The sequence below is a fragment of the Oenanthe melanoleuca genome, chromosome 2, assembly GCF_029582105.1.
Source record: "Oenanthe melanoleuca isolate GR-GAL-2019-014 chromosome 2, OMel1.0, whole genome shotgun sequence".
In the NCBI taxonomy this organism is placed as follows: Eukaryota; Metazoa; Chordata; class Aves; order Passeriformes; family Muscicapidae; genus Oenanthe; species Oenanthe melanoleuca.
In genome coordinates, this window is record NC_079335.1 from 82084566 (window position 1) to 82109617 (window position 25052).

At 36.5% G+C, this 25052-nt stretch overlaps 1 protein-coding gene across 1 annotated transcript in view; it reads left to right on the forward strand.

Annotated features, from left to right (window-relative positions):
* EXOC2 (exocyst complex component 2) overlaps positions 1–22657 on the forward strand; it is a 127455-nt gene extending 104798 nt beyond the window's left edge. Inside the window, exons 24-28 of the mRNA XM_056484250.1 lie at positions 11814–11869; positions 14867–14989; positions 17248–17309; positions 19124–19183; positions 21088–22657. Of these exons, the coding sequence (XP_056340225.1) occupies positions 11814–11869; positions 14867–14989; positions 17248–17309; positions 19124–19183; positions 21088–21181 (395 nt within the window). The 3' untranslated portion in view covers positions 21182–22657. The remainder of the gene's footprint in view (positions 1–11813; positions 11870–14866; positions 14990–17247; positions 17310–19123; positions 19184–21087) is intronic.
* The last annotated feature ends 2395 nt before the right edge of the window (positions 22658–25052 follow it).

The following is a 25052-nucleotide window of genomic DNA, read 5'->3' on the forward strand; positions in this document are numbered from 1 at the left end:
CATTACATAAATCTTCCTGTGTGGGGGCCTCTGGGGGCAGTCTGAAGGGGTTAGTCTGCTGCCTTTGACCCCCACTGACACCACTGTACCACTGACTTCACTTCTGTAAAGTGAGACAGGTCTGGAAGTGGCATGGACCCCCAGGTGTGATGAGTTACCTCACTCAGGCTTTTGGAAGCCTATGTCAAAGTTATCAAGGGTACAATTGCTTGGTTTTTTTTTATCTTAAGAGGCTCACTTGTGAAGAAAATGGAAAATAAATGGCAAACAGGTTACATTACTGGAAATTATGTGAGTGCCAGGCTTCAGAGGTATGTAGGCACTAGTTTTACAAGATGATGATGCTCTTCATTTGTCTACTACCCACCAGGTGGTCTGTTTATCAATGTTTTTTAAATCTGAAAAAAAAAAATAGGAAGAGAGCTTTTAAGCAGCAGAGCTCTTTATTGGTCAGTATAATCAAACTTTATTTCAGGAAAAAACTGTTGATGCACACGGCTGTTTGAAAATATGTCCAATGCATAGCAAATGTTTATATACCTTTTGTAGTCTGTTCCCTCTTTTGTGCAATATTGTGTCAGTGCTTCTTTTACCTACAGACTTTGGAAACTTAAGAAAATTCTCTGACCAGGAGGGAGCTATTAAATTTCCACTGTGCTACATTTCCTGGATACACACAGAAGTATCACAGTCCTGTCTTACAAATTGCTAAAATCAGTGGGAACCTAGTCATACCAGGGACATGTGCTCTGTTTTCAGCACCTTGCCTGTTGTCTATTAATAGTCTCTGCTTTATCAAAAGAAAATCCTTTAACATTAAAATTATTCCTATAGTGGAAATCTAGTGATAGTAGAAGTTAGATGCATAATGCTATGACATTTATATGCTGAAAATCAAGGGGGCAGAGGGAAGAAATTTGTTAAAAATTTTTCTTCTGGAAAATGAAGCAGCATTCTACAGAAAATGGATTGCTGGTAGATAAAGTTCAGGTAATACTGAGTCATCCTTAGATGTATTCATTTTTGTGTCAAGAAGGAGGGTTTGTTATATCTGAGTGTCTCGCATAAATTTCATTCTTCAGAACCTGTTTTGTTCCATTCAGGAAGAAAAATGGGTTTGGTTTAGATGTTATGTTTTAGCTGGGTGAAATATCTTTTCTTGTGGCGCAGGGTTTTTTTCATCTTTCTCAAACCACCTACTTTAATATCTAAAAATTGTAATTAATTTCTACTGTTATGGGTTACAGCCACACATTGGTGCTTGCACTTGTTGAGCACTGTAAAGGCTGAAACTCTGCCAGACCATGTTGTTCTTGCTTAAATGACAACAACAAAAGGACAAATTTCTGTGGGTCATTTATCTCAAGTACTGGGTTCATCTGAGGATCATCGATGCATTTCTTTACCAGTGGTGATGTGAGTGAGCTGAAACCTATGTATGCTTAGATGGACAGGTATGAATGGCTATAAACTCTGAAATAATTATTTTTTTACATTAGTGTGTTGAACTTTTTTGTTTAAGGGGTTTGGAGCTTTTTTGTTTGTTGTTCTTTCACCATTTACATTCTTTGTTACCTGATTTGTGGGTTGAAATTTGGCTGATTCTGCAATAATTTGAGTAATTTGAGAGTCTTCATGGTTCAATTTTAAGTATTATATGCTGCATCTTTTGCTCAAGACCTTCATGTCTGGATTGGTAAAATTCCCTTTATGCTTTGTTACTGTGTTTGGAAGAAGAAGTAAAACTAAATCCATCTCTTAACAAAATCCCTGCAAGAACATGCTTACATATCAAATTGGCCTTCAGCTACTTTCTCGTCCTTTAAATATTTGATCCTAGCAAACATTTCTCCTTCCCAAGTGAAGCACTGTTGGGTTTCACATTTTCTGTTGTAGTCTTCCGCAATTACAGATTTTGCTCCTTCCTAATAATAAAGGAAATTGTTTTCTATCCCATCCCAGAAGCAGTGGAGTTTAATATCTGTAAGGAATGCAGCAGTATTGGGTCGACCTCTCCAACCGTCCCCCAGATCATTCTGTGGTTTAAATGAGGTAGCAGAAAGTTCAGAACAGCCTCAGCTTCAATTTTAAAGATATCTCAGTTTGGGCTATGCAAGAAGGCACAGAACCAATATTATTCTCTTGGTGTTTTCCTCTTGTAGACTAAAGTTAATGCATAGATAAGGGTATTAATTGCAGTATTGGCAGTCTTTAGAGCTCCTGCTACTCCAAGGCAGCTGAAACACAGAAACTTTCAGGTTCTTTGAATGTCATGATATAATTTCTATTGATTGAATTGAAATAGTTCAAAAACTACAGGTAGCATAAGCCTGAAAAGCCTTCACATTTAATATTTTTAGAAATTAGTTTTGTAGCTACTTATGTCAGGTCCTTCAAATGACATTCACTGTGTTAGATCAATACACTACCATGGCTTAAAATAAGTGCAAGGTGACTAATTCAAAGATGTAACATTCTGGCCTTCAGATCTCAAGATATTTAGAAAGGTTCTGACTTTGCATGATCAGCCTTTTCCCTTGCTTCAGAACTTGTTATTTGAGCACTTTGCCTCATAGGTTACCAGTAATTTCTTCATTAAATTTCAATTATTGATAGCTATTTTTTAGGTCACTATTAGTTCTTGGGACTTTTTCTCAGATTCCTAAGGCACGCTATATTTACCATGAGATCTAATTACCATGAGATATGCAGACAAGAATTTCAAGAAAACATTAATCTGATTCACAGTTTAATTACTATGGAGCTAGTAAGAACAATAGATTTATCAAAACATTTTCAGTTTTACCAAGAAAAACCTGCTAATGAACTATTTATAGCACACTTGTATCTATTTTTGTCAGTAGTCTAAGGACTGACTTAGGACAAATGGGTTAAAAAACAGGAAATGTGGTTAAATAAGTGGGTAATCTCTCCAGAGAGTTTCCAGTTTGCCTACACGTTCACATTTTCTTCTTAATGTACTTTCAAAACAACATTAAGTACAGTACCTTGAAATCCATCTCTGTTTAAAGGAGGGAATGTTTCCAGCAATAGCAGGAAGTGGCCTAGTGAGAAATTTCACATTCTTGTTTAAATCAAAATGAGATTCTGGAGTCCCTGTTTTTAAGTGGGGTTTTCTGCTTTAATGACAATGGAGCAGTTGTGTGACATTTAACTTGGCTCAGGTGTATCATATGGATCCATAAAACTCTGTGAATGCTGTAATTATGTCTTTCATTCTAGACTGGTTTTAAATATTTACTTTCCTGTAACTTACCTTTTTCTTATATCTGTATTTTTTATATATGTATTTATTTTTATGATATTTATGGTATTACCTGTATTTATTTGTTAAGATACTAGGCACATATTCTAAAAAATATTAATTATCATGTTTGAAGGTTGTAAAAATAGTGTTACTAATCAGACTGCATAAATCTTGCTGTGAAGTAAGGAATTTACTGAGCATGGCAATGTCCATTTAATTCTCTAAGAGGTGGTATCTCTATTTCTTTGACCAAACAGAAGCAATAAGTACATGAAAGCCATTATTTCCACTGCTGTATATTTTGGTTTTGACAGCTACTAATTATTAACTTCTTTGAAATCAACTTGAAAAATATTAGTGAGTCGAAACAAGGAGGGAATATAAAACACAAATAAGGCCACTTATGTGGTGGTAAAGTTTGTGACCTGGTGGATCTCCTGTATTTTGAGAGCTATTGCCAGATATGTGTTCTGCTCTTAGCATCCTGCAGGCAGTTTTCTGAAAATGTTTTTATCCAGGGTAAACAACAAAGCATGATAGCAAAACTATTTTTAGTAATTAGGAAGAAACAAGCAGGCTTGTCTAGCTGCCTTAATTTAGAAAACAGACCAGTGGTAGTACCGTTAGCTGAAGCTGATTTCCTATCAACTGTCTTTTGAGGGAGAAACCTTTGTGCTGCTCTGAAGAATAAAGGTGAGCTGCTTTGTTATGTCCATGGGGAAATTCCAAGTCACATCTCCACTTTTTTTAATATATATATTTTTTTAGTATCTGTGGGGTGTCAGGTTAGATGATATCACTGTGTGGGTGGGGGCACTTCAGTAAAATAGCATGACATACTCATGTACCAGTGCTGTAGTTCATGAAAGGCTCATGCATGCAAACAAGTTAGGTTTCTGTCTATTCCTATAGGTTAGGGAACTATCTGGAAAGGTGTAGGCTGCTTGGAAATTAAAAGACTACTTTTCTAAATGAGATATCACATTTACTGTAGTAATTGCAAATAGTTGCTAGCTTTTAAAATAATTTTTGAGAAACAATTAATAATTCGGGGCATTTTCTAATGAGGCAAATATAGTTTGTTGTTCTGGGAAGATACAAAATTAAACAGACTGTCAGTCACATTAACCTTTCCCCTGGTTATAAATATTAGATTTCTGAGTAGTTTTGAGGGCCATCACCTTTTTTTCAAATGCATTTAATGCAGCCTCAAGCATGCCGTGCTGTTGGTCCTAGTAGATAGTAGATGTTAGCCTTTTTCATGTCATCCTGGGCACTTGATTCTAATCCAAATTGGTATGGTTTTTTTTCAAATCCAAGTTAAGTGCTCTGAAAAATTCAAGTAATAAGTTTATTCCTTCATAAATATCTTGCCAATACCAACATAATGTAAACTGGTTTTTGCTATATGTACTCCTCACTCCAGTACCCTAAGTCTCTGAAATATTTTACATATAAGGTACATTATAAGTCATGTTTATTTGTAATCTTGCACCCTAAAAAATAAAAATATTTTGGTGTTCATTTGAATTTTCACTTTTAGTCTGTTCTGCTTCCTGTTCATTTCTTGGGATAAGGTAATTGGTAGATCTTTGCATGCACTGGAGGTGTCAGGCAGTGATCCATAACTATGGGAAGCCTGGAGTTATCTGTGATCTCATAAATTAAAGTTTTTCTACCAAGACACATCTGCACAGATAACCTTTTTTTAAAATTGTTCCAGCAGCCTTTTCATAGAGGCAGTGCTGACTGCTCTACTGACCTGCTGTGACCTCAGACAGTGTTTTATTTTACTGTGTAGAGCCTCTTCCCCCTCCCACCTGCTCTGCCTTACCTGTTTAAATGTTTGGGGTTTGGAAAGAGGTTACTTCATTTTAGCTGGAAGTTATTGTTTAGGATAGATTTGGGTGTGTGGGGTTTTTTAGGAGGTATCCATCTAAGCTTGAAATTCCCACATGGACTGCATGGGGCAGAGTGAGGCTCACTTGGTGTGTTGCAGAGCACAGTCTGCCTTTTCAAGAGCTGCAGAAGTACAAATAATTGTTTGCCATCCCAAAAGGAATCTTACTAGTCCTTACCACTGCTTCTATAACAGGGGTTGCTTTGGGGAAGAGTGTGACCACATTAGAAATTGTGCCAGAATAATTTTAGTTAAAGCAGGTATTAAATACTGCTCTTGCAGCTGCAATGCAGCCAGAGCCTAGAGGAAACTTAACAGTTAAAATCAGACTGTTTAAAGAAGTTACATCCACATGGCTTTGTGGATACCATTCATTAGTTTCTTTTTTAATGTGCACTACACAGCACTGATTAACGACTTGCAGTAGATGTGTGCAGCTTTTTTTTTCCAACAGTTTCACATAGCAGATTAAAAACTTACAGAAGAGCTGCAGGAGCTTAACTGACATGCAGTTCAGAACATTTTGTGTGTGACTTGTTGTAAAGTTTGGCATGATATATCTGAAGCTTAGAAATTAGCCTTTCCAATACCGTTTTGCTTAAATCTGGCAATAGGGTGTAATATAACTGAAAAGAATATATATATAAAAAATTAAAAGCCAGTTCCTTTATTAGAACAGAGCAGATTAAATACTTTTTTGCATTTTTCCCTCCTCTAAATTTACTATCAGAGTAGCAAATGAAATGTCCAGGAGCAGGCAATTATTGGTGTTCTGCAGCTAGGTATGAAAAATATTAATATTTTTAGATCACCAAATTCTGTACATTTCTGTATTTTCAGGAAAGTTTTCATTAAAAAATAATCAGGAAAAAAAAGAGGTTTCAGACTGATTGACTGTTACTGGCGTAACCCATCAAACAGAACAATAAATTGTAAAAAACAGTGCATACAATTGGATGTGTCTTAAAATGCAAAATTTCAGACTCCCAGGCATCAATTTTCCTATCTCCACCAAGTCATGCTCAAGCCTCAAGGCCAACAAATTTAGTGCTCTCTTTTCAGAAGCACTAAGAAACATTGCTACACCAGCAGCAGTTGCTTGCCTAGTTAAGTATTGACCTCCTACAGAATGGCCTTAGAATGCTCTCTGTTGTTCACTAAATTGGTGGCTCTGTGCCTACCCAACATTCATTTCTGTTTCAGTCCCTCAGAGCTTAGGTTTCTGCTAAGTCAATAAGTTAAACAAGTCTGGTAGCTTAGTCAACATCTTAAGAACTGTTCAGTCTTTGCTTTATTTTTTAAAAAAAAAGTGGCGGCTTTCAAACTCTAAAATTTCCTGTGGATGGCTTTTCTAGCTCCTTCAGAAAGGAACAGCAGCTTTCAAAATTCCTGCATGATTTCTCTTTAACCAAATCCACCTTTTTTCTTTTCTTTTGACGCTTCATAGCCTTTCGTCCTCTGTCTGGTTTACTGCTGATGAGCAGAGGTGCCTGCTGACATCACCTGCCTTTTCTAAACAGTTTTGTACATTTATCCTCTCCTCCTTTTTGCACAAGAGGCAACTGAAAAGGCTGGTTTGGTGAGAGGCAGCAGCAAGGTTGGATTCCCAGCTGTCCATCTCAACTGAGGTTCCAATCTCACAAGAGTTAAAAGTGTGTCATATTTGGTCTACCTGGGTTAAAATTTCCTGTGTGTTTCAGTTGTCCTCACTGAATTTCAGTTCATTCTTTGAACTCTTGAGTCTGCAGAAGGCTTAAAAAATGTTTGAAGCTCATATCATCCTTTGTGTTATCAGTTTACTGTAGAAGGACTGGTAACATTTGAGGATCCAAGTTAGCTTCTGGCACATAAAAAGCAGCCTGTGGAGTTCAGTTTTACTGTGTGTGCAACCTTTGCTCTTTTTCTGCATGCAAGTTTTTGTAGCCTCTCTGTGTTTTAGAATTACACAATGTGGTATTGGAGTCCCAGCTCTTGCATGCTTATTCAGTCACTTCAGGGGTTTCGTAGTATAATGATGTCATATAAGTACTTGGGGGAAACATATCTCTGAGAACTACAAGTGGGACAACTGGTAGCACCTACACCATCTGAAGATCTCCTGAATGACTCCTATATTGGCAAGCTAGAAGTTTGGTTTCTGTTAATCCTCAGAACCACAAACCTTTTTCCCTTCTGCTTTTCCCATCATTCACACAGTCATCCTTGCTACAGCTTTACAGTGTTGCTAAAATTGCTTTGAAACATACTCTGACACATTCAAGTTGTAAAAGAAAAAAATTTTAAAATATTTTAAAAATTAATAGGTGGTGTAAATTGGAGATTAATGGAATAATTTTGTCATATGTTTCTCCAGTAGAAAGTACAGTGGAGAGTCCAAAATTGGAAGATGCTATTTTAAAATTTCTGTCAGCCATTGTCGTAGTTGATGGCTGAAAATGTCCTTCATTTTTATGTCTTGAGTCTTCCCATCCATTTTTCTTTAGAGCAATGCTGGGCTTTGTTAGTGGCAGCTAGAATTCCAGCAAGTCAGTCTTTGGTATTAAGAATAGAGTGGGAGTGGAATGCATTTATGTTGTAACAGAATAATAACATTTTCCTTAGAGAAACTGCAAGGGCTTGTTGAGACTTTCTTTAACACGTTTCTGTCAGAAGCAGTGGAAAGGCATTGTATTTGTGCTTCAATATGCTAAATAAGAGGTATTTTAAACTTAAGAATGTTATGTTTCACTTGATTAGCCTAATAGTTGCAACCTACAGTTACATGGTGCATTAGCTTTCAGTGCTGTATAATAGGACTGGCAGCATGGTGTCCCAAAAACTGTAATTGCGTGGGCTGCTGAACAGTTGTAGAGAAAGCTGCACAAGAATTCTATTCTAGACAGAATTTTTTCATTTTGAAATGAATTTCACAACAAATTCACAGTTGGATGTCACTGCTTGTATTTCCAGTGAATCATACTCCAGAAAAGTAATACTTCGCTTCAGCAAAGCTTGCCACAAACAGTACAGTGATATAAATCAGAAATTGGATCTTTTTTAATTGTAACTTTTCAAAATATGGTACAGTTATTAACTATGCCTGCAGGTCCTGACATTCCAATATGTTTGGCCTTGTCTCTACATCCAAAAATTAAATCCTTCACAAATAAGACAAAAGGGGGGGAGCTGGGGGGAAATATTATTTTTACTTATCTTCTATTTGTGGTAGGAAACTGATCCCCCCCCAACAGCAATGATTGTCATAAAATCACATATTTCATAGCTTAGCTAGAGCAAACCTTTACACAGTGACCTTTAATTTCCAGCCTAACTTCACTGATGGTCAGTTCATTTATACTTTTCTTTCTTTCTTTCTTTCTTGTGCTGCCTATGTTGTTCTTTGCCTTGCATAGTTCTCCCTTCTTTCCCTGTCTGGTTCCACTAACTGGCATTTTTAGAATGCAATTGCATGTTCTTTCTGTCTTTGACTTGTTTAGCTTACCAAGACAAGGTCTTTCAAGTTATTAAATGCTGCAGTTAAGGCAACTGCAGTTTCATATACATAGACTGTCTCTAAACTGCATAGCTTTGCACAGTTTATGCTGAATTATTTGCTCTTAAATTGTAAAGCCTGTCGAAGAAACTGAGGAAATGTTTGTGCTGGTACTGAGCTCCCTGATCCTGCAGTCATTGCAGGAGTGAGCCTGCTATGAAAGGTCAGGAACACCTAATTATTTCTTGCAATCCCAATAGCACTAATCTCCTTTTGTCCTTGTGTGTGGTACAAGGATGGAAGATAAAATATGTCTGCTTATGCCCTTTCACTGAGGTTTAAGTTAACAATTTTATCATGCATCTGGGATAGGCTAACAGTACATGATACGAAGCTACTCTCACTTCATTTTTACCATAGCTTCCATCTCCATTCCATTTATTGAATTCATTCTGAGCTCTGGCATAACTAACCATTTACCTTAGCTGAGAATCATCAGACAATTGTGTTCAACACCTGGCGCTAAAGTTGCTGATTTTAGTAATTCATGCTTTTAGAAATTACCAGTACTTAGGTAGTTACAGCAGTGATGGCAACTTGGTAACTAACTCTTCATGAAATATGTTGTAGAAAGTTTCTGCAGATGTAGTGACAGATAACTTTTACTAGCGCAGTGAAAAGCTTTAATTGGGTTGTTTAATTTGGGTGCTTAGAGCAGCAGACAGAATTAGCAGCTCCTACCCTGAGCCAAGTTGCATGAATGCATGAGAAGAGGCATGCTACCTCGGGGGTTTAGGTGGGATAGGTGGGAAATGAGGTTTCTTCCTTGGAACCACATCACCCTCTTACACAACCCACTTCAGTCTCAATCCACCCCAGCTTTTCACTCACCTCTTTGATAACACTTCTTCCCAGCTCAGCTTGCTGGCCACCTCTGTAGGAGACACACTGTTCTTTCCTTACTGCTCCCCAGCAGTAGCAGGGTTTGAGTGAGATACTTTGTTAAGGAACACATTTGGGCCAAAGAAATGCTGCTTAGGTCACAACTGAAATTTGATTAACTGAGGAACACACCATGCCAGTGCTCAGGTATCCATAAAGAAGGGGGACTGTCAAGGTCTTAATCTTGTGAAGCATTGGTGCAAAAGTAAAATCACAGTTCCTGCATGAGAGATCCTACTGTAACAAGATGAGGCTGGTAGACAGCCAAAAGTTTAATACCACATAGATGAAAAGCAACACTTTGCATCCTGAGGTTAACTGTAAATAAGCTCCCAAATTCACCCTGCGCCTTTTGATGTGATTTGCATACCATTGTTCAGTGTCTGGTCAAGTTGTATTTGCTTCTGGAGTGTGATAGAAATTTTGACCTCTGTGGTATGAAGTGTGTAGAGGATTTAAGAAGGCGCAGAGTGAAGTAAAAGAAGGAAAACAGTAGAAGAGGAAAAAGGAAGGGGGTGTTGCATTTCCACATATACCTGTGATCTTTTGGTGTGGTTCAAGTATTGGTGTGTAACATTCTTGCTTTGTTTTGCAAGGTTACAGGGCAGGAGAAAAAGTCAGTTTCATAAAATTTCTGGTATTGCTTTAGTCCTCACTCACTTCCTTGCTAAGATGAAAGAAATTTTAAGTTTGCAACCTGGTATACAGTACAGTTTGACTTGTCTTTGGGTTAACTTAAACAGAAAAAAACTGTTGATATTTTCAAGGGGATGTATAAAAAGAAAAGACACTAGAGATATTTTGGAATGTGTGGAGAAAGGCTTGTGTTTTTCTATAACCAGGCTGCATCCCATTGCACATCCTAGATGTTTGTTCCTCATGCAAGACAGTCCTGTCATCCTTGTGTCCTACTTTTATAAAATATCTATCCGTAATTGTCTAAAAAAGAAAAATGTCACCTTTTTATATCTTGAGGCAAGTTGTGGGATCAATGGTTAAAGTATGAGCATGACTGAGGTGGCAGTAGTGAGATACTCTTCTCACAGAATAACTCATTTTGATGATCTTGGGTAACTGCTTTTAAAGCTGTTTTTTGTAGCAGGACTAAGTTTCTGCATTGGTGTTATCTGAGGAAAGGTGGAGCAAGTAAGATGAACTGATTAAAGGTTCACTTTGTAATTTTTATAGCATTAGCCTTAATCACACTGTGATCTCTGAGCTGTGTGGTGTCACCTGTCTTTGTCCATGATTCTCATATTTTACTGTGGATTGAATATATTGAAGAGAGGGGTGGGGTCATTGCACTTTCTCTGATTTGTGGTAGACTAATCAAAATCAGAAGCTGAGGTCATGTGGATCACTAACCCTCTCTCATTACCTTGTTTGTATTTCCAGAATTTATACATACTTAATGAGTTGAATGCTTTCTAATTTTCCCTTACCTACAAAGTTAAGTAGCCATAAAAACAAGTGAGGCAATTTTAGATTTTTGCCTATTTTAAATCTTAGACTGGAGTACAGGCTGAGAAAGTTACAGAATTACAGCAGCAGAGAGTACTAAGAGGCTGTCCTAATTAAAGCACATGCTGCTGGATGTTCTTCTGTTTAGAATTCACTTCTTAGTGTAAATTCACAAGCGTTTCATAAGCTTGGCAAAGAAAATGCTTATTTGACTTCTCCACCTTCCCCAAAAGGAAATTTCTACTAAGGCATGACATCTCCTATAAACTGCCATGAGTAATATATTCTGAACCTCTTTCAGATAAACAAGAGACCTTGCTATTCCTATCTACAATAATTCACAGATAGAGAAGCTGATAAAGTAGTAAGATCATGAAGACTGTTATACAAAGAAAACCTCTTGACTTTGTTCTGTGGTGCATGTTCTGTGCCATGGTGTGTATATTCTAGCAAAAGATCCAGAATTTATTGTTTGATAATGCTAGTTTTTTATTAAATTGCAAAGTTGGTGAAATTATGTTGCTAGAGAAGAATACTAAAACAGGAACCTACTGGTTTTTTTAAACTTCTGCTGTAAGGAAATGTGCCTTTCTCCATTTGATTTTAAAAAGGAAATAGACTGGTGGTGTGGCTGTGGAACTTTCTCTTTCTGCCTCTGATTGCAAAAGTAGTAAAATATGAAAATAAGAAGTACAGTATTGAACAGCAGAATATTATGATGTTGTTGTGACAACAGAATGAAAGTAATTATTTGGCTTCTTCTGTTTCAGGTGTCAGAAACTACTTGAAAGAAGCATTAGTGAATATCATTGCTGTGCATGCAGAGGTGAGGAGAAACTTCAGATCGTTTCATGCTTATATTCATATGATTTCAGTGTACTTTTCCTGGTAAATCCTGGCTTTCACCAGGATTTTCACCCTTTTATTGAAGTGTCTTCGTTATAGATGTGTTTTAGATTAGGTTTAGCCAACCTGTTATACAACAGATAACTTTTTTTTTTTTATGGGCAGAAGGAGATGAGTAGTTCCTGTTTATCCTCTCTAACACTCCATTACACCTTTTTGTCTCTGTTATCTGATAAAGAGGAAAGCCAAATTCTGAAGTTAAATTCTCCCTTTCCATGCAGATAATACCTAGATATATGGTTAGTTATGATGCTCTCTTTCTCTGATTATCTTTATTTTCCAAAATATCTGTAAATTAAGTTCTGTTTAACCTTGAAAGAAATGTTTAACACGTGCCACTCAGAGTGAAAAGCCAATATATGTCAGTCTTCTACATACAATGGAAATAGGAAAGCTAAAAAGAAAGTTTTACAGTCTTTGTACAGCACAAATACTGCTTGAAATATCTAAGTAGTTAATGGCTACCTAAGCTAGGGAGTGCATGTTAAAACATTGCTTATAACATGATAAGCTTGGAGGAGCTGCAGTTATTTAGCCTTTTGGGATTATGTGCAGGAATTTTCTATGGTTCTTTAAACTAGAGCCTGTGTTTTACATAATCTAATCATCAAGAGTGTTAACTTTTTTCAAGATTTTTTCTGTTCTAACTGGTTTTTTTCAAGATTACTGTTGCTCCTGGGAGAAGCATTGGTAGTAATACTACTCTTACCTGCCAAAATACCACAAGTATGGCTGCTCTACCTTTTCCCTGTAATTAAAATATAATGAAATTCACTTGAGGCTTTTACTTTCTTATTCCTTCTTAAATTACAAGAATTAATATAAATTAAAATATTTTCAGGAACTTCAAATTTGACTTGCTGTATTTTTGATACTATTTCAGTGTTAGATTATAGCAGAAGCACTTTCACGGAAGCATAGTGATTTTTACCAAATGCTTCCAAATGGGGGAATAAGAAACACTAAAAACATATGCCAACATGATACCCATTATTAATATTGTTTTTCAGTGTAGTGGAAATTGATTCATTGATGCTTTAAAAAAATTCAAATGTGACTTATTGAGCCAGTCTTGTAAGCATGCATCCTTGTTAAAATGCTGAGGCAGAAAGGTTCATTGCTGTTCACTCTTCATTGAGACCAATACTGATTCTGGCCTAAATAGCACAGCCTCATAAATTTCTATATGTGAAATATTATAGAAATATGAGAACGTGTGTCAAGACAAAACTGCCATTTCTGCTGGTGAAATTCTGTTAAGATGGGTCAGGTTTAAGTTTAGTTAGCAAGGCAGCAAGTTTCTGTAGTTTGAAACAGCAAAAAATAACCATCAGATGAACAACAAGGATAGACTCAAATGGAAAGAAAATTGTTTCTCTACCTTTGAATTCAAATTTAGCTGAAATCAAAATAAGGTCTTCTTGTTGCAAATTTGTGATGATTCACCCTTGCTGAGAATTATTTTTCCTGGATTCTGTAAAGTAACTTCAAGAGGACTCATTGCAGACAGAAATATTCTCTTCTCAGTAGAAGATCTTTGGGCATGTTCCTGGTATGTTTGTGTTGCATTGGTCAGCAGTGTTTGGTGCTGAGTAAGATGACTCCTTTCCATCACTGGTAACAGCTGGTAGCTGACATTTATGGGGTCAGTGCTCTTGGCCTGTGGTGCAGACTTGCCTTTTGGAATGGTCAGCCTTATGGGATGCCTGCTACATAATTCTTTATTAAAATCACTGAAAACTCTGCAGGAATCTTTCTTTCATTGTTTTTGGGGTTTTTTCCCCCTTGTTTATTTTTATACATATATATTAATATCTTCTGTCAATTACTAAATTTCCTTGTCAGACATGGGATCTAAACTTTGCATAAAAGTTAATGTGTTCCAGCAAAACAATCCACTACTTAATTCTTTAGACTATTTCAAAGCAGAAACTAGGGAGGTGTTTCAAAACTTTATACATTTAATTTTCCTTCTTGTACCAATCCAGTCACGTACTTCAGCTTACAAACACCACTCCATCTTCTTGTGTCATCTTCCCTCCCAGCCCTGTGCAGTTTAATGCAGCTTTATCATCACCTTTAACCTTTGGCCCAAGTTTGGTGTGTCTAACCTGTAGTCTCACTTCCTCCTATATCCCAACCTCTTGGCCTGCATTTTCCCGAATTCTGTATAAAAAAATCATACTTTCTTGTTTTTAAATCCACAACAATTTCTCACTTCTGTAAAGCTCCCTTTAAGAAAGATTGGTCTCTTCATACTTTGCTTCAAGCATAGATTTAATAATTTTGTGTTGCAGTTACGATTCTAAATATGCCACTTTTAAAAGTTATACAAATAAGCTGTTAAAAAGATGGTCTTGATGCATGGGAAAGCCAGTAAGGTTTAATATTTTTTGCCAGGGAACTAATATAAATGAAAGTCCATTGACACCCTCATACTTGCTCAGGCTGTCAAATGTTTCTCTCTACCACAGAGTATAACAGCACTAGCCATTCAACAGTGGTCAAATATAAAGGAGTCTAGAAGAAATAGCAAAATATCAGTAAAAATTGTCTGAATGTGTAACTATATCAGTCAGACACACAACTCTGAATTAAAGTTGCTATGCACAAGACAGCAGTCTATCTGGCTACCTGCATCCACCAGCCAAAAGCACATATTTTGGAGTTTAGCTGCCTTTTGATATAGCAAGAAGGTTATCACAAATCACATAGGCAAATTTGCTATTAACAGAGGGGATTTGGTCAAAATGCAGGGCAAGCATCAAAAGACATCCTTCATATTCTAGTTTATTTTGAATTTTTTGTATATTGATAAAAAATGAAGGAGATCTTTCAGTCAAAGAGGCTTATGTTTTGTATTGAAAATATTCCTGTTAAGGTGTTGTGCTCATGGTTCTTCTTTCATAAAACTTAGGTGTTTACCATTTCCAAAGACTTAGTTCCTCGGGTAATGTCAAGGGTTGTAGAAGCAGTCTCGGAAGAACTGAGTCGACTGATGCAGTGTGTTTCATCCTTCAGCAAAAATGGAGCTTTACAGGTAACCAAATAGTTCATACTGTCAAACATCTGAATCTAGGAAACTGAGACAGAGATATAATCTTGGTGTTTGTTTGGTTTATTGTAGCAGTGAAAGCAAGCAGATAAAAAGGATTAGTTTACAACCTGTGTCAAATTTATGGATGAATACACTTTGGGATAGTAGTTCTTGGGTTTGATTATATTTTAGGGTTATCTTTATGTTAGATGGCATTAAAAGGCTACCTGTATCCTGTGAGACAAAAAGCATCCTAATAGTATCTCTTTGAAATGATGTCACATACTCTCTTTGGCTTGACATTAAAAAATCACTTTAAAAGTGATTGTAGTGATATTTTGAGATTTAAAAATCCCTAAAACAGGCTGCATTAGGATCTTGTAGGACTTCACAGGACTAGTCACTTGTTTGTTATACTCTCTCTACAATACCTTGTTGTTGTAACATGGGAAGAATAGCTTTGCTGTCTTTATTTACAGCTGGAGTGGTAGTTGTTCTTGCTATTGGGTAAGCTTTAAAGGACTCTAAGAAAAAGACCTTTTTTAAAAAAATTCCTTTGAGTCAGATTGGTATGGCTGTAACAGAAGAAGGGCAAACTCCCTATTTTCATTGTACATGACAGCATTCTTGCATTATGATGGGAAAATAATTATCCAGTTGTAAGCCTTGTTTTCCAATTGCTGCTAGTAATGGCATTGGACAGAGAATTAGTATAGGAGGATCACAGCCAAGTAAGATTGACTCCGTGTTTAAACCAAACCCATTAATAACAACAAAGCTACACCTAAATCCCTTTTTTCTGATGAACCCACTGTAGGTACTTACTGCCTAAACCCATAACAGAAAGGCTTTTTCTCCTTACTGTAAGTTTGTCACTCATGGTCATTTTCTGTTCCCTTGAACATGGAAAATCCTGTCTGACAGCCAGCAGCAGTGAGAGTAATCCAAGCCTTGTTAGGCTGGACAAAAAGTTCTCACTCAAGGCCTCACTCTGTATTCCCATGTCCCATGACCCACAGCTTTGCAGGGCTCACCCTTCCACAGGGTTTATTTAGGCTGTGGTGCTTGAGAATGGGGTACAGGTACCTCCTAAAATGTAGAAAAGACTCCAGAATCTTAGGCATAGGACTTCAAAAAGTTCACAGCTTTTGAGCTTGGAGCACTATACAAAATGAGGTAAAATATTCTGTGTTGAAAAAAGCATTTCTTATGAGTATAAAATTTGGGGTGGGTATATTGTGTTTTGTGCCAGAAAGTTCTGGCTCTAAAACAGCATAAATTGTAGCTGTCTTCCTACCTAGAGAAGGGATGAGGGGAGATAGCTAAAAGCCAAAGGCTTTCATTAGAAATGGAATTAGTTATCTGTGTAGCATTGTCAAAAGTTTTGTTTTGGAAGATTAACATCATTGGTTATGTCTAAATGTTGCTGTAATGTCTGACTGGATTAAATTTCATCTTTATGCTTAAAAGAACAAAATGTTAATTTTTATTAAGTTCACTTTGTATTTTTAAATGATATTACTTAATGATCTCTTGCAGAATGTTTCTATTTAATCTAAAAGTTGTGATGACAATAATTGCTTTTCAAAGACTAAAGGATGATCTATGAAGTTTGTTTAATCTGTGAGTTCAGTCTCCTCCACGGTTTGCCTAAATGAAAATAATACCTGGGGAGACAGTACAGTGCAGGAGTAAAATCCCCAAGCTCTTGTGCCCACCAGGTGACACAAAAGAAACAAAGTACAATCATTCTACTTCCTCATCTGATGGAAAAAAATGAATTAACCAGAAGAACCAAGCATAAAATGTGTATTGACAGATTTTTGTATTTTTGTGTTTCCTTCCTCTCTGGCTGAGCAGTGCTGTGAGAAGTTAAGCTCACTGTATTTCATTTTAAAAAAAAAAGAAAAAAAAAGTTGCATCCTTCTATCTTTCTATCACAGTACAGAAAAGGTGAAACAGAATTGAAGATTTATTACTGTTACTGAGAGAAAAACCAGTGTTTTTTGACTACTACATAGTGACCATGTAAACACTTTGACTTGAATCAAAAGTATGAAATTGTTCCTTTGAGCAGTCTCCTGACAGAGCAACGTGGCAACAAAGAATACAGGAAATAAACTGTTAAAAGCTAAGGCTGCTTACAAGGGCAGCATGCAATAGTATTTTGACTCTCAAGCAGGTGAAGCTTTGGGATACTTGTATACACCTGGTGAAAAGACATTGTGTCATTGTTTCTGTATTTGTATTTCTGTCTTTAGGCAAAACTTGAAATCTGTGCACTGAGGGATACCGTGGCCATATACCTAACACCTGAAAGCAAGTAAGATGTGCTGTAATGTCACTTTTTGCAGTGTAATGGAATCCTTGGTAAACATGCAAAAACACAATGTAAATTTAGAATGAAGGAATTTTGCTTCAAATAGAATATGTGATCTACTGTGTAAATATACCAAAAACAGACACATAGCAAGATTTTATCAGTTGAAAGAAAATAGTTACTTTTTTGTTGTTTTTTCCTTGGCCTTTTAGGCACAAACTAATATTTGCCACCAAAAACAAATTGTAAAACTTCTTAACAGCAGTACAGCTAGTGAGGATAGTTATGCTAAAGCCAGACACAGAGCAGATCTTGATGAGTTTTAACCAGTTTTTCACAGCAACCTCATAAAGTATAAAGCAAATAACCTGCCAGATGCATCTACAGATGAGTCTACAGATCCAGATACTGGCAGGAATATGGAGAATTAGGGCTCTCCATAGGCTTATGTATTATCCTGCTCCTTCTCCACACACCTAATAGGGAAAGGGAATTCAGCTTCACACTGTCTCCTGGAATCAACACCTTCAAAGGGCTTTCAACAATTTATCATTTCTCACTGAAGCAACACTAAAGATAAACAGTGTGGGGAACACTCACACACATTAATATTAAGGGAGAAGGAAAAGCATTAGCACCATCAGTGGTTGATGCAGCCAAGACATGTAAAAACAGGTTATGATAGCTGTCAGCAGTTTTGAGGAAAGTTGACTGATTGAAATTTTCTAGGTGATTATGGTGGGGATTGGATACAGGCAGATTCATTCATTATTTAAATTACTTTCACTTCTTTTAAGATTGTCATTACACGTCCGTACAGGTGGCAATTTGGTCACTTTACCTAATCAACAGTTTTGTAGGAGACATGGCAGGTCTTAATGGGTCTTCATAGTCACACATAGTGTCCATTGGTGTCACTGCATTCCAGTTGAGAGTACTCACTTTGCTATTCTGAGTGTCTGATAGTGACAAAGGCTTTTAGAAGAAAACTAGTTGGCACTGGCTCAGGTTGGATAAAATTGAAGTTATATTGTCTGTAATAGTGCAAAGCACAGTGAACCCTGAAAGCTGGTGCTTTGTAGAGGTTTTTTTATCCCTGGGCTTTTCACTAGCAGTCATTGCCACAAGTCACCATATTGAATCTTTTGCTGACAAGATTCTACCTATATGTGCAGGTCCTGCGCTGTTCCCTCGTTTCTGTTCCACATCTGTTGCCCAGAGTGGGGTGGGAACCCCTTCTTTGAAGTTACTTAACACTTGACTGGATAATGGAACAAAGAAACTTCCTCTAACCTTGAAATTGGCCATACTTGGAGATCAGGGTTGCACCTAAAGTCCCTTCCAACCTAAATTGTTCTATGACTCTATGTTAACTCAATGCAAACCCATTGTAATACTCTTTGTAGGCACCCTTCTGTAAAACAGAATGCAGTGGCCTATCTAGAGCACAGAGAGACAAAATCAATCTGTTCTTCATACACCAATGGTCACTTAGTTCTAGGCAGAAGGCAGCTGGCCACAACCTGTTAATTTTTGAACAGTCCAGGATGTGCCAGTCTTCAGTCAGCTGCTGATTTAACATTTCCTGTTGATGTATGGTGTCCATCACATTAGGAATGACAAGATACCTGCTTGACCCTATGATTATTTTATGTTCAATTTGCACATGGATATCAGGTCTATGGTAAATATTTTGTCAATTTATTGAAAAAAATAATGAATAAAATATAAAATAAAATATAGCGTCATTCTGTAGGACTTAAATAAATGCTGTGTCTTGTGCTGGCAGAATATGAGTATTTTTGTTTTCCTTGCAGATCAAGCTTTAAGCAAGCTTTGGAAGCCTTGCCTCAGCTCTCAAGTGGGACTGACAGAAAGTGAGTACAATGCGCCCTCTTGTTTCCCTTATGGTCTTTGGAGCTACTGCTTTTTATTCTTGTAAGAAAACTTTGCTATAAAAGGGTTAACTTTCACTATATTTGACCCTTCTGAATTACAGAACAGAAGGTTTTTTGGACAGAGTCAAGAGTAAGCTCAGTCCTTGCTCATGGCCTATTAAATTACCCAGAAGAGCCAATGGCTTTGTGACATCCTGCTTGCCTGTTGCAGTCTTATCAGTTCAGTGTAGCTTTGCATTTGTCTTGTAGTATCAGTCTATTTTAGCCTTCCTTGTTTATCTTGAGTTCCACTGTGTTGTTTTACTGAATTTAGTAGCAATAAAAAAATGGTCAAGAAAAAAGTTCAGGCTTTTGCAAGCTGATATATGGGGAACTCATAAAACTGGCATGTTTCCTTTTAAAAACAAATAAGGAGATCCACGGCTCTTTGTTAACATCAGGAGGAGGAATTTTGGGTTCTACTTTTTCCACCATAATGACCTTTGACAACAGGTTGCTTTGCTACATCCAGCCTGTGTTTTGTAGTCCATTCTACAACCACAGCTTAATAAAAAGTAAAACTAGTATAGATTTGTAATGAGTAGAGTAGTGTAGGTATAGATGGTTTGAACTAGAGATTGGTTTCATTGTACTTTCCAGCATCAAATCAGTTTGCACTTAGCAGTCAGAATTTAGAATATTTTGTAGACACATAAAGAGACTGTTGGTACAGCTCACAGTCCGTGGTCTGTGCCTTCTTCCAGATGTCCTCTGTCTATGTAGTCAAACCTGCTCTTCGCTAGCCACAAGAAGTCTCAAGACAGCTCCTCATCTTACTTATCTCTTGTGCTTTAATAAAGTTAGAAATCAGTTTTGAGTAAGGAGAGATCTTTTAACTCAAATTTTCCAAAACACCTGTAGAATTTTTTTCTTCAGTTAGTCATGAGCATCTGAGCTTCATGAGACAAATGAGAATCAAGAACTGCATTGTTATTACATCTGCCTCAGTGTTCTGAGCCCCAGACAGTGCAGAGAACTTGTTCTGTTTTCCAGGTTATGGGAATGGCAATTGTCATTGCTTCAGGCAGCTCATTGTAATCTACATGTATTTGTGTAAAATAACACATGCTCTGACTGAGAGCTGTTTGTGTGCTTTCATTCACAATCACTACTATGATGCCAAGTTATTAATATGGACATGATCATTTTCTAGAGCACCCTCTGGGGAAGCAGATATTGATTTTTCGGTTTAAGTTGCTATTCTTGGGCTAGTTTGTTTTTTTAACACATGGTGTAATTTTTTTTCTGAGACTGACTGTTTAGTAATGCAGCATGCCAAAATGTTCAGGTAATACATGTCTGCCCTATATGGCTTGGCTTTGAAATAGGGCAGAAAGTTCAGAGATCACATTATTCGCTAGATTTGGAGAAAATAAAACACCCAGCCAAGACTGTAAAACAATTTCATGCATCTCCACTGTTACAGTCAATATTTTCTACAACGGGCCCTCAACACCATTGCTCCTACACCTGTGGTTTGTGGATTATTATAAATACCATCCACTGCACCAGGTACTTTATTGACAGCCCAGTAGATGTGAATTAACTATTTTTATAGTTAATGAACTCATACACTATTTATTTATTAGGGGCAAAACAGCATGATTGGGGTGGATTAATGTTTCTCCTAGGAAAGTCATACTATTTCTGATCTTTCAGTCATATGTAAGTCATATTTAATCTACAAATACCTTCCAAAGACAAGGCTGAGAACTGAAATTTGCAATTCAGCTACAATAGAAAAGCAGACAGTGTACCTGAAGTCACAGACAGAATAATAAAAACCTGCAGTAACTGTTCCCTTTTCAGAATTTCCTAAAGTTGTAACTGTTTTCTCTTTACAGGTTATTAGAAGAGCTGCTAAACAAATTCAAAAGCAGCATGCACTTGCAGCTGACCTGTTTTCAAGCTTCTTCATCAGCCATGATGAAAACATAGACAAAAACACAGTGCAGACAAATGTGCTTAAACGTTGTACATTTTTTCTGGACTGCTTCAATTCCTTTCAACACTCTAAAAAAACTAAAAAGAATTCCACTGGAAAATAAATTGAGATACTGCTTTTTCAGTAATGTTATGGGGTGTCCTGCTGAGTGAGACTTCTGTTCCTAAATACTTTGATAAAATGGTTTTCTGTCTACTTTTTTTCACTCTGTGGAGGGGATTTAGTCAATTTTGTTTACATACACTTGTTCATGAAGAAATATTCATCATTGTTCTGCAGTCTCAGTTTCACTTGTTAAAAATACATTGAAAAGTATTTTTAGCAAATGTCAGCTTAAATTTGAGTATTACTCATGTTCAGTGTATCAATCTTAATTTCTAGATGTAGAGTGATACTGAAGTGACTGGAAGACATAAATTCTGTAAACTATCGAAAAGTATATAATAAGCATTGTCCCCTAGAGCTGACTAATAAATGTCCAGATACCATATTAAGTATACTGCTTCTTTTGCATTTAAAAATGGTAACCTTTTTTTTCCTGTTCTCATCTACAGTTTTGGTGGTTAAAAGTCTGATTTCTTGGGGGCTTCTATCTTCTTACTTATTTTTAATCAAACATGTTGCTGCCTCTCATGTTTCTCTCTTCTATTCAAAGAGTTGATTGATGGTAACCTTCACATCTGAAATAAGATCTACTTTCATTGGCAATTAACAGAAAAGCACTCAGAGTTTATAAGATAAGGAAAAATGTCCAAGTAAAATATTCTTTGGTGTTAAGGAGTAGAATAGTTAATAGCTTCTCATATAGTAAAGAAGAGCACAAAATGTCATTTGTTTTGCTTCTTCCTTCTTACTCTTGTCTTTTCTTGCTCTTACAGGCTTTCAACCACTGTCTCCTCTTGTTAGTCAGTCCTCTTTTCCTCTTTTCACCACTAGTCATTGGCTTTATATGGCGGGAAATAGGGATTGAGGAGAGAAGAACAGTTTTGATGCCATTGTTATAGGGGGTAACAAATGGGTTTAATTTTATAACTGATATCATGTCTTGGAATTAAATAATGCAGTAATAATATATTATTTCTGTAATTGCAGTAATTTTGAGTAAATTGTTTCAGGAATAGTGCATAGTTTTCAAACAATTTCTTAATGTCAGCTCATTTGTTTTGCCCGTTCATTTATGTGCTTTAACAATGCAGCATACAATTCCTATAATATGTAATTTTGGGGAAAGTTTGATGCACATGTAGTTACTTGTTAAAAAAGTTATGTGTAAGTAGTAGCATCATGTTGAATGGAAGTGTGAGACTTCAAATATATGTTATTATCATTAAGCACCTGGAGCAATGTTGTTTTGTTAAGTGTTGTCCAATCTGTGGTGGTCACAGTCTCAACTGTTGATGTTAACTGAAATGGTCATCCAGTTCTGTAAAAGATTTCACTTCAGAATAATAAAATATTAAGAAATATGATCATAAGCTCTTCTTTAATTCCTTACTGTCCAAGAAATGTGATTATCTTTGAATTTTGCCAGTCTACAATTTCTGTATTTCTGTCAGACGTGTTCTAAGTATTGAAAACCTGTTCTGTTGTCTGTACTGTCTTAACATACATTCAGACATTTATTGTACATCATTCTCTTACTCATCTTTTACTGCAGCAGCTCATTGCTTGTCCTTAAAACTTGAAGTCAGACTTTGGTGTAGGTGTGTCTCTGAAGTAACTTATGCTTCAGAACATCTCATTGACAGCAATGAGAATAATGTGGAATCGATCAAAATATTCCTTGTATTCCATCTGTTATGAATAAATGTTCACAGTCAAGTCAGAACACTGCATTTGAATACATCCACTTTGTGGATTAAGGAAGTCAGCGAGCATCGTGCTGCAACAGGAGATTTTGGAATCTCTTTGCGTGAAAGGGGGTTGGGACTGCTGAGGCTTCATTGCTAAGGTACAGCAGTTCCTCTGAAAAGTAGAGTACAAAAAACAAGAAGTGGTCAGTGTGGGTTTTACAATAAAAAAACTGTTAGAAGATACAATTAGGTTTAAAAAGTGTTGTTGAAAGTGGAAAAAGATAGGGAGACCAGACCAGAACAACCATCAGTCACAGCTTGCAGAGAAGAGACACAGCAAGGAAATCAAAGTAACAGAAGTGAAAGGCTCTGACATTTAAAGCAAGGTAAATGCTGAAAACAGTGCAAGGGAAAATAAAGTGAATTATTACATGAACTTTGAACCTCTAGAAAGATCTAAAATTTATACAAACTGGAAAAAATTTGTTCTTGAAATAAAAACCTAAAGAACTTCATTTCTTATGTAAGTGAAAAATATTGGGAGTAATAAGGCTGTAAAATACCTCTGACTAAAATTAAGTAAAGATTACAGGAAAATTTAACCATAATATGCTGTGTTGAGATATTCAGCCTCTGGAGATGTTGAGGCTTTCTTCTATTACTGTATTTTGACATTTATTTTGCATAGTCTTGAGTAGTTCAAGAGGTAGGCAAAGAGGAAATAAAAAAGAAATTCTGCATCTATGCAATAAGGGAACTACACAGGAAAAATATTTTAATCCCTCTGTAAAGTGATGGGAAAAAATATGCAAAAATAGGAAAAAGTCATTACATATCTGGGGGTTAACTTAATGGAATAGCCTCAAATAAGTAGCCTGAAAGAATGAAGAAATCATGTTCCTTCTCACTCACAAAATTTTTTTTTTTAATTTAAATTTAGAAATCATTTATGAAATGTGCTCATAGTGTGTCATTGTCCAAGTTAAACATCTTCCTATGGCTTTTTAAAAGCCAATTGGTTTATTAAACAGAAAGAACCACAGTCCTGCTGCTTTTCATGCCTGTGCTGAACTTCAAGGATAAGAACAGGCATGAGATGACTGAGGATCAGGCAGGTTGTATTCTGTGTGATAAACCCCTTGCACCTTCCTAGGACTCTGACCAGTTTAATTTCACTGTATGGCAACAGAGAAGGAAATAAGAAGCAGCTGTGCTTTGCAGGAGGCTTTTGGCTGCTCCATAACATGTGCCTGTTGGCTCTGTAAAAAAAGTCCAGTCTCTCAACCTTTGCCAAAGCTATTGCATCTCCCTGAAGTGAAAGTACTTTATGGTGAAGGTGAGATTTATTTTTTTCTCTACTCAGGCAGCCTTTTGCCATCCAGAACCAAGGAAACATTTCTGAAGCAATAGCATGTTTCCCTGCTCTACTGGTGAGCAGTGAGATGCAGATAGAATAGGCCTATGAAAACTAGTGTAACGTTGTACAGGACATGAAGCTGGGAAAAAAAACCAGAAAACTTAATTATTGCTTATTCTGATTCTACTGTAGTTAAAAATGTATGTTCAGGGGGAAAAACAAGAATTGATTGTTGATATAAAGGTGGACATAAGACATATATTTTAAGAAATCATTATAGAAGAATTTAATGGCATTTCTTTGCTGAGTCTGACAAGCAAAAAATCCCTCACCTGCAAAAGTCTAATACTTAGTGAAGCAATGCCCTAGGAAATTAATCATAAAAGTATTCACAAACTCCTTTTGAGCATTGAATGTATTGAAATTCAACTCCTTTTTAGAGTTGAAGGTATAGATAGACATTTTCTGTTTCTAATGTAAAAGAAGGTAGAAGATTGCAGTTTCCTAGATACAGTTTTGGTCCCATGAAGAAGGAAGTTTCAAGAATCTTTTGCCATGGTTACCATGATCATCAGAGACAGTCCTAAACAGGAGATTGATACTTCACAACATATTGCCAGACCACATTTAAGTCAACTCCAGACAACAACTTTGGATGTGTCCAGCTGAGATACTCTTAGCTGTGTTCTTCCTGAGGATATTAAATACTGATTG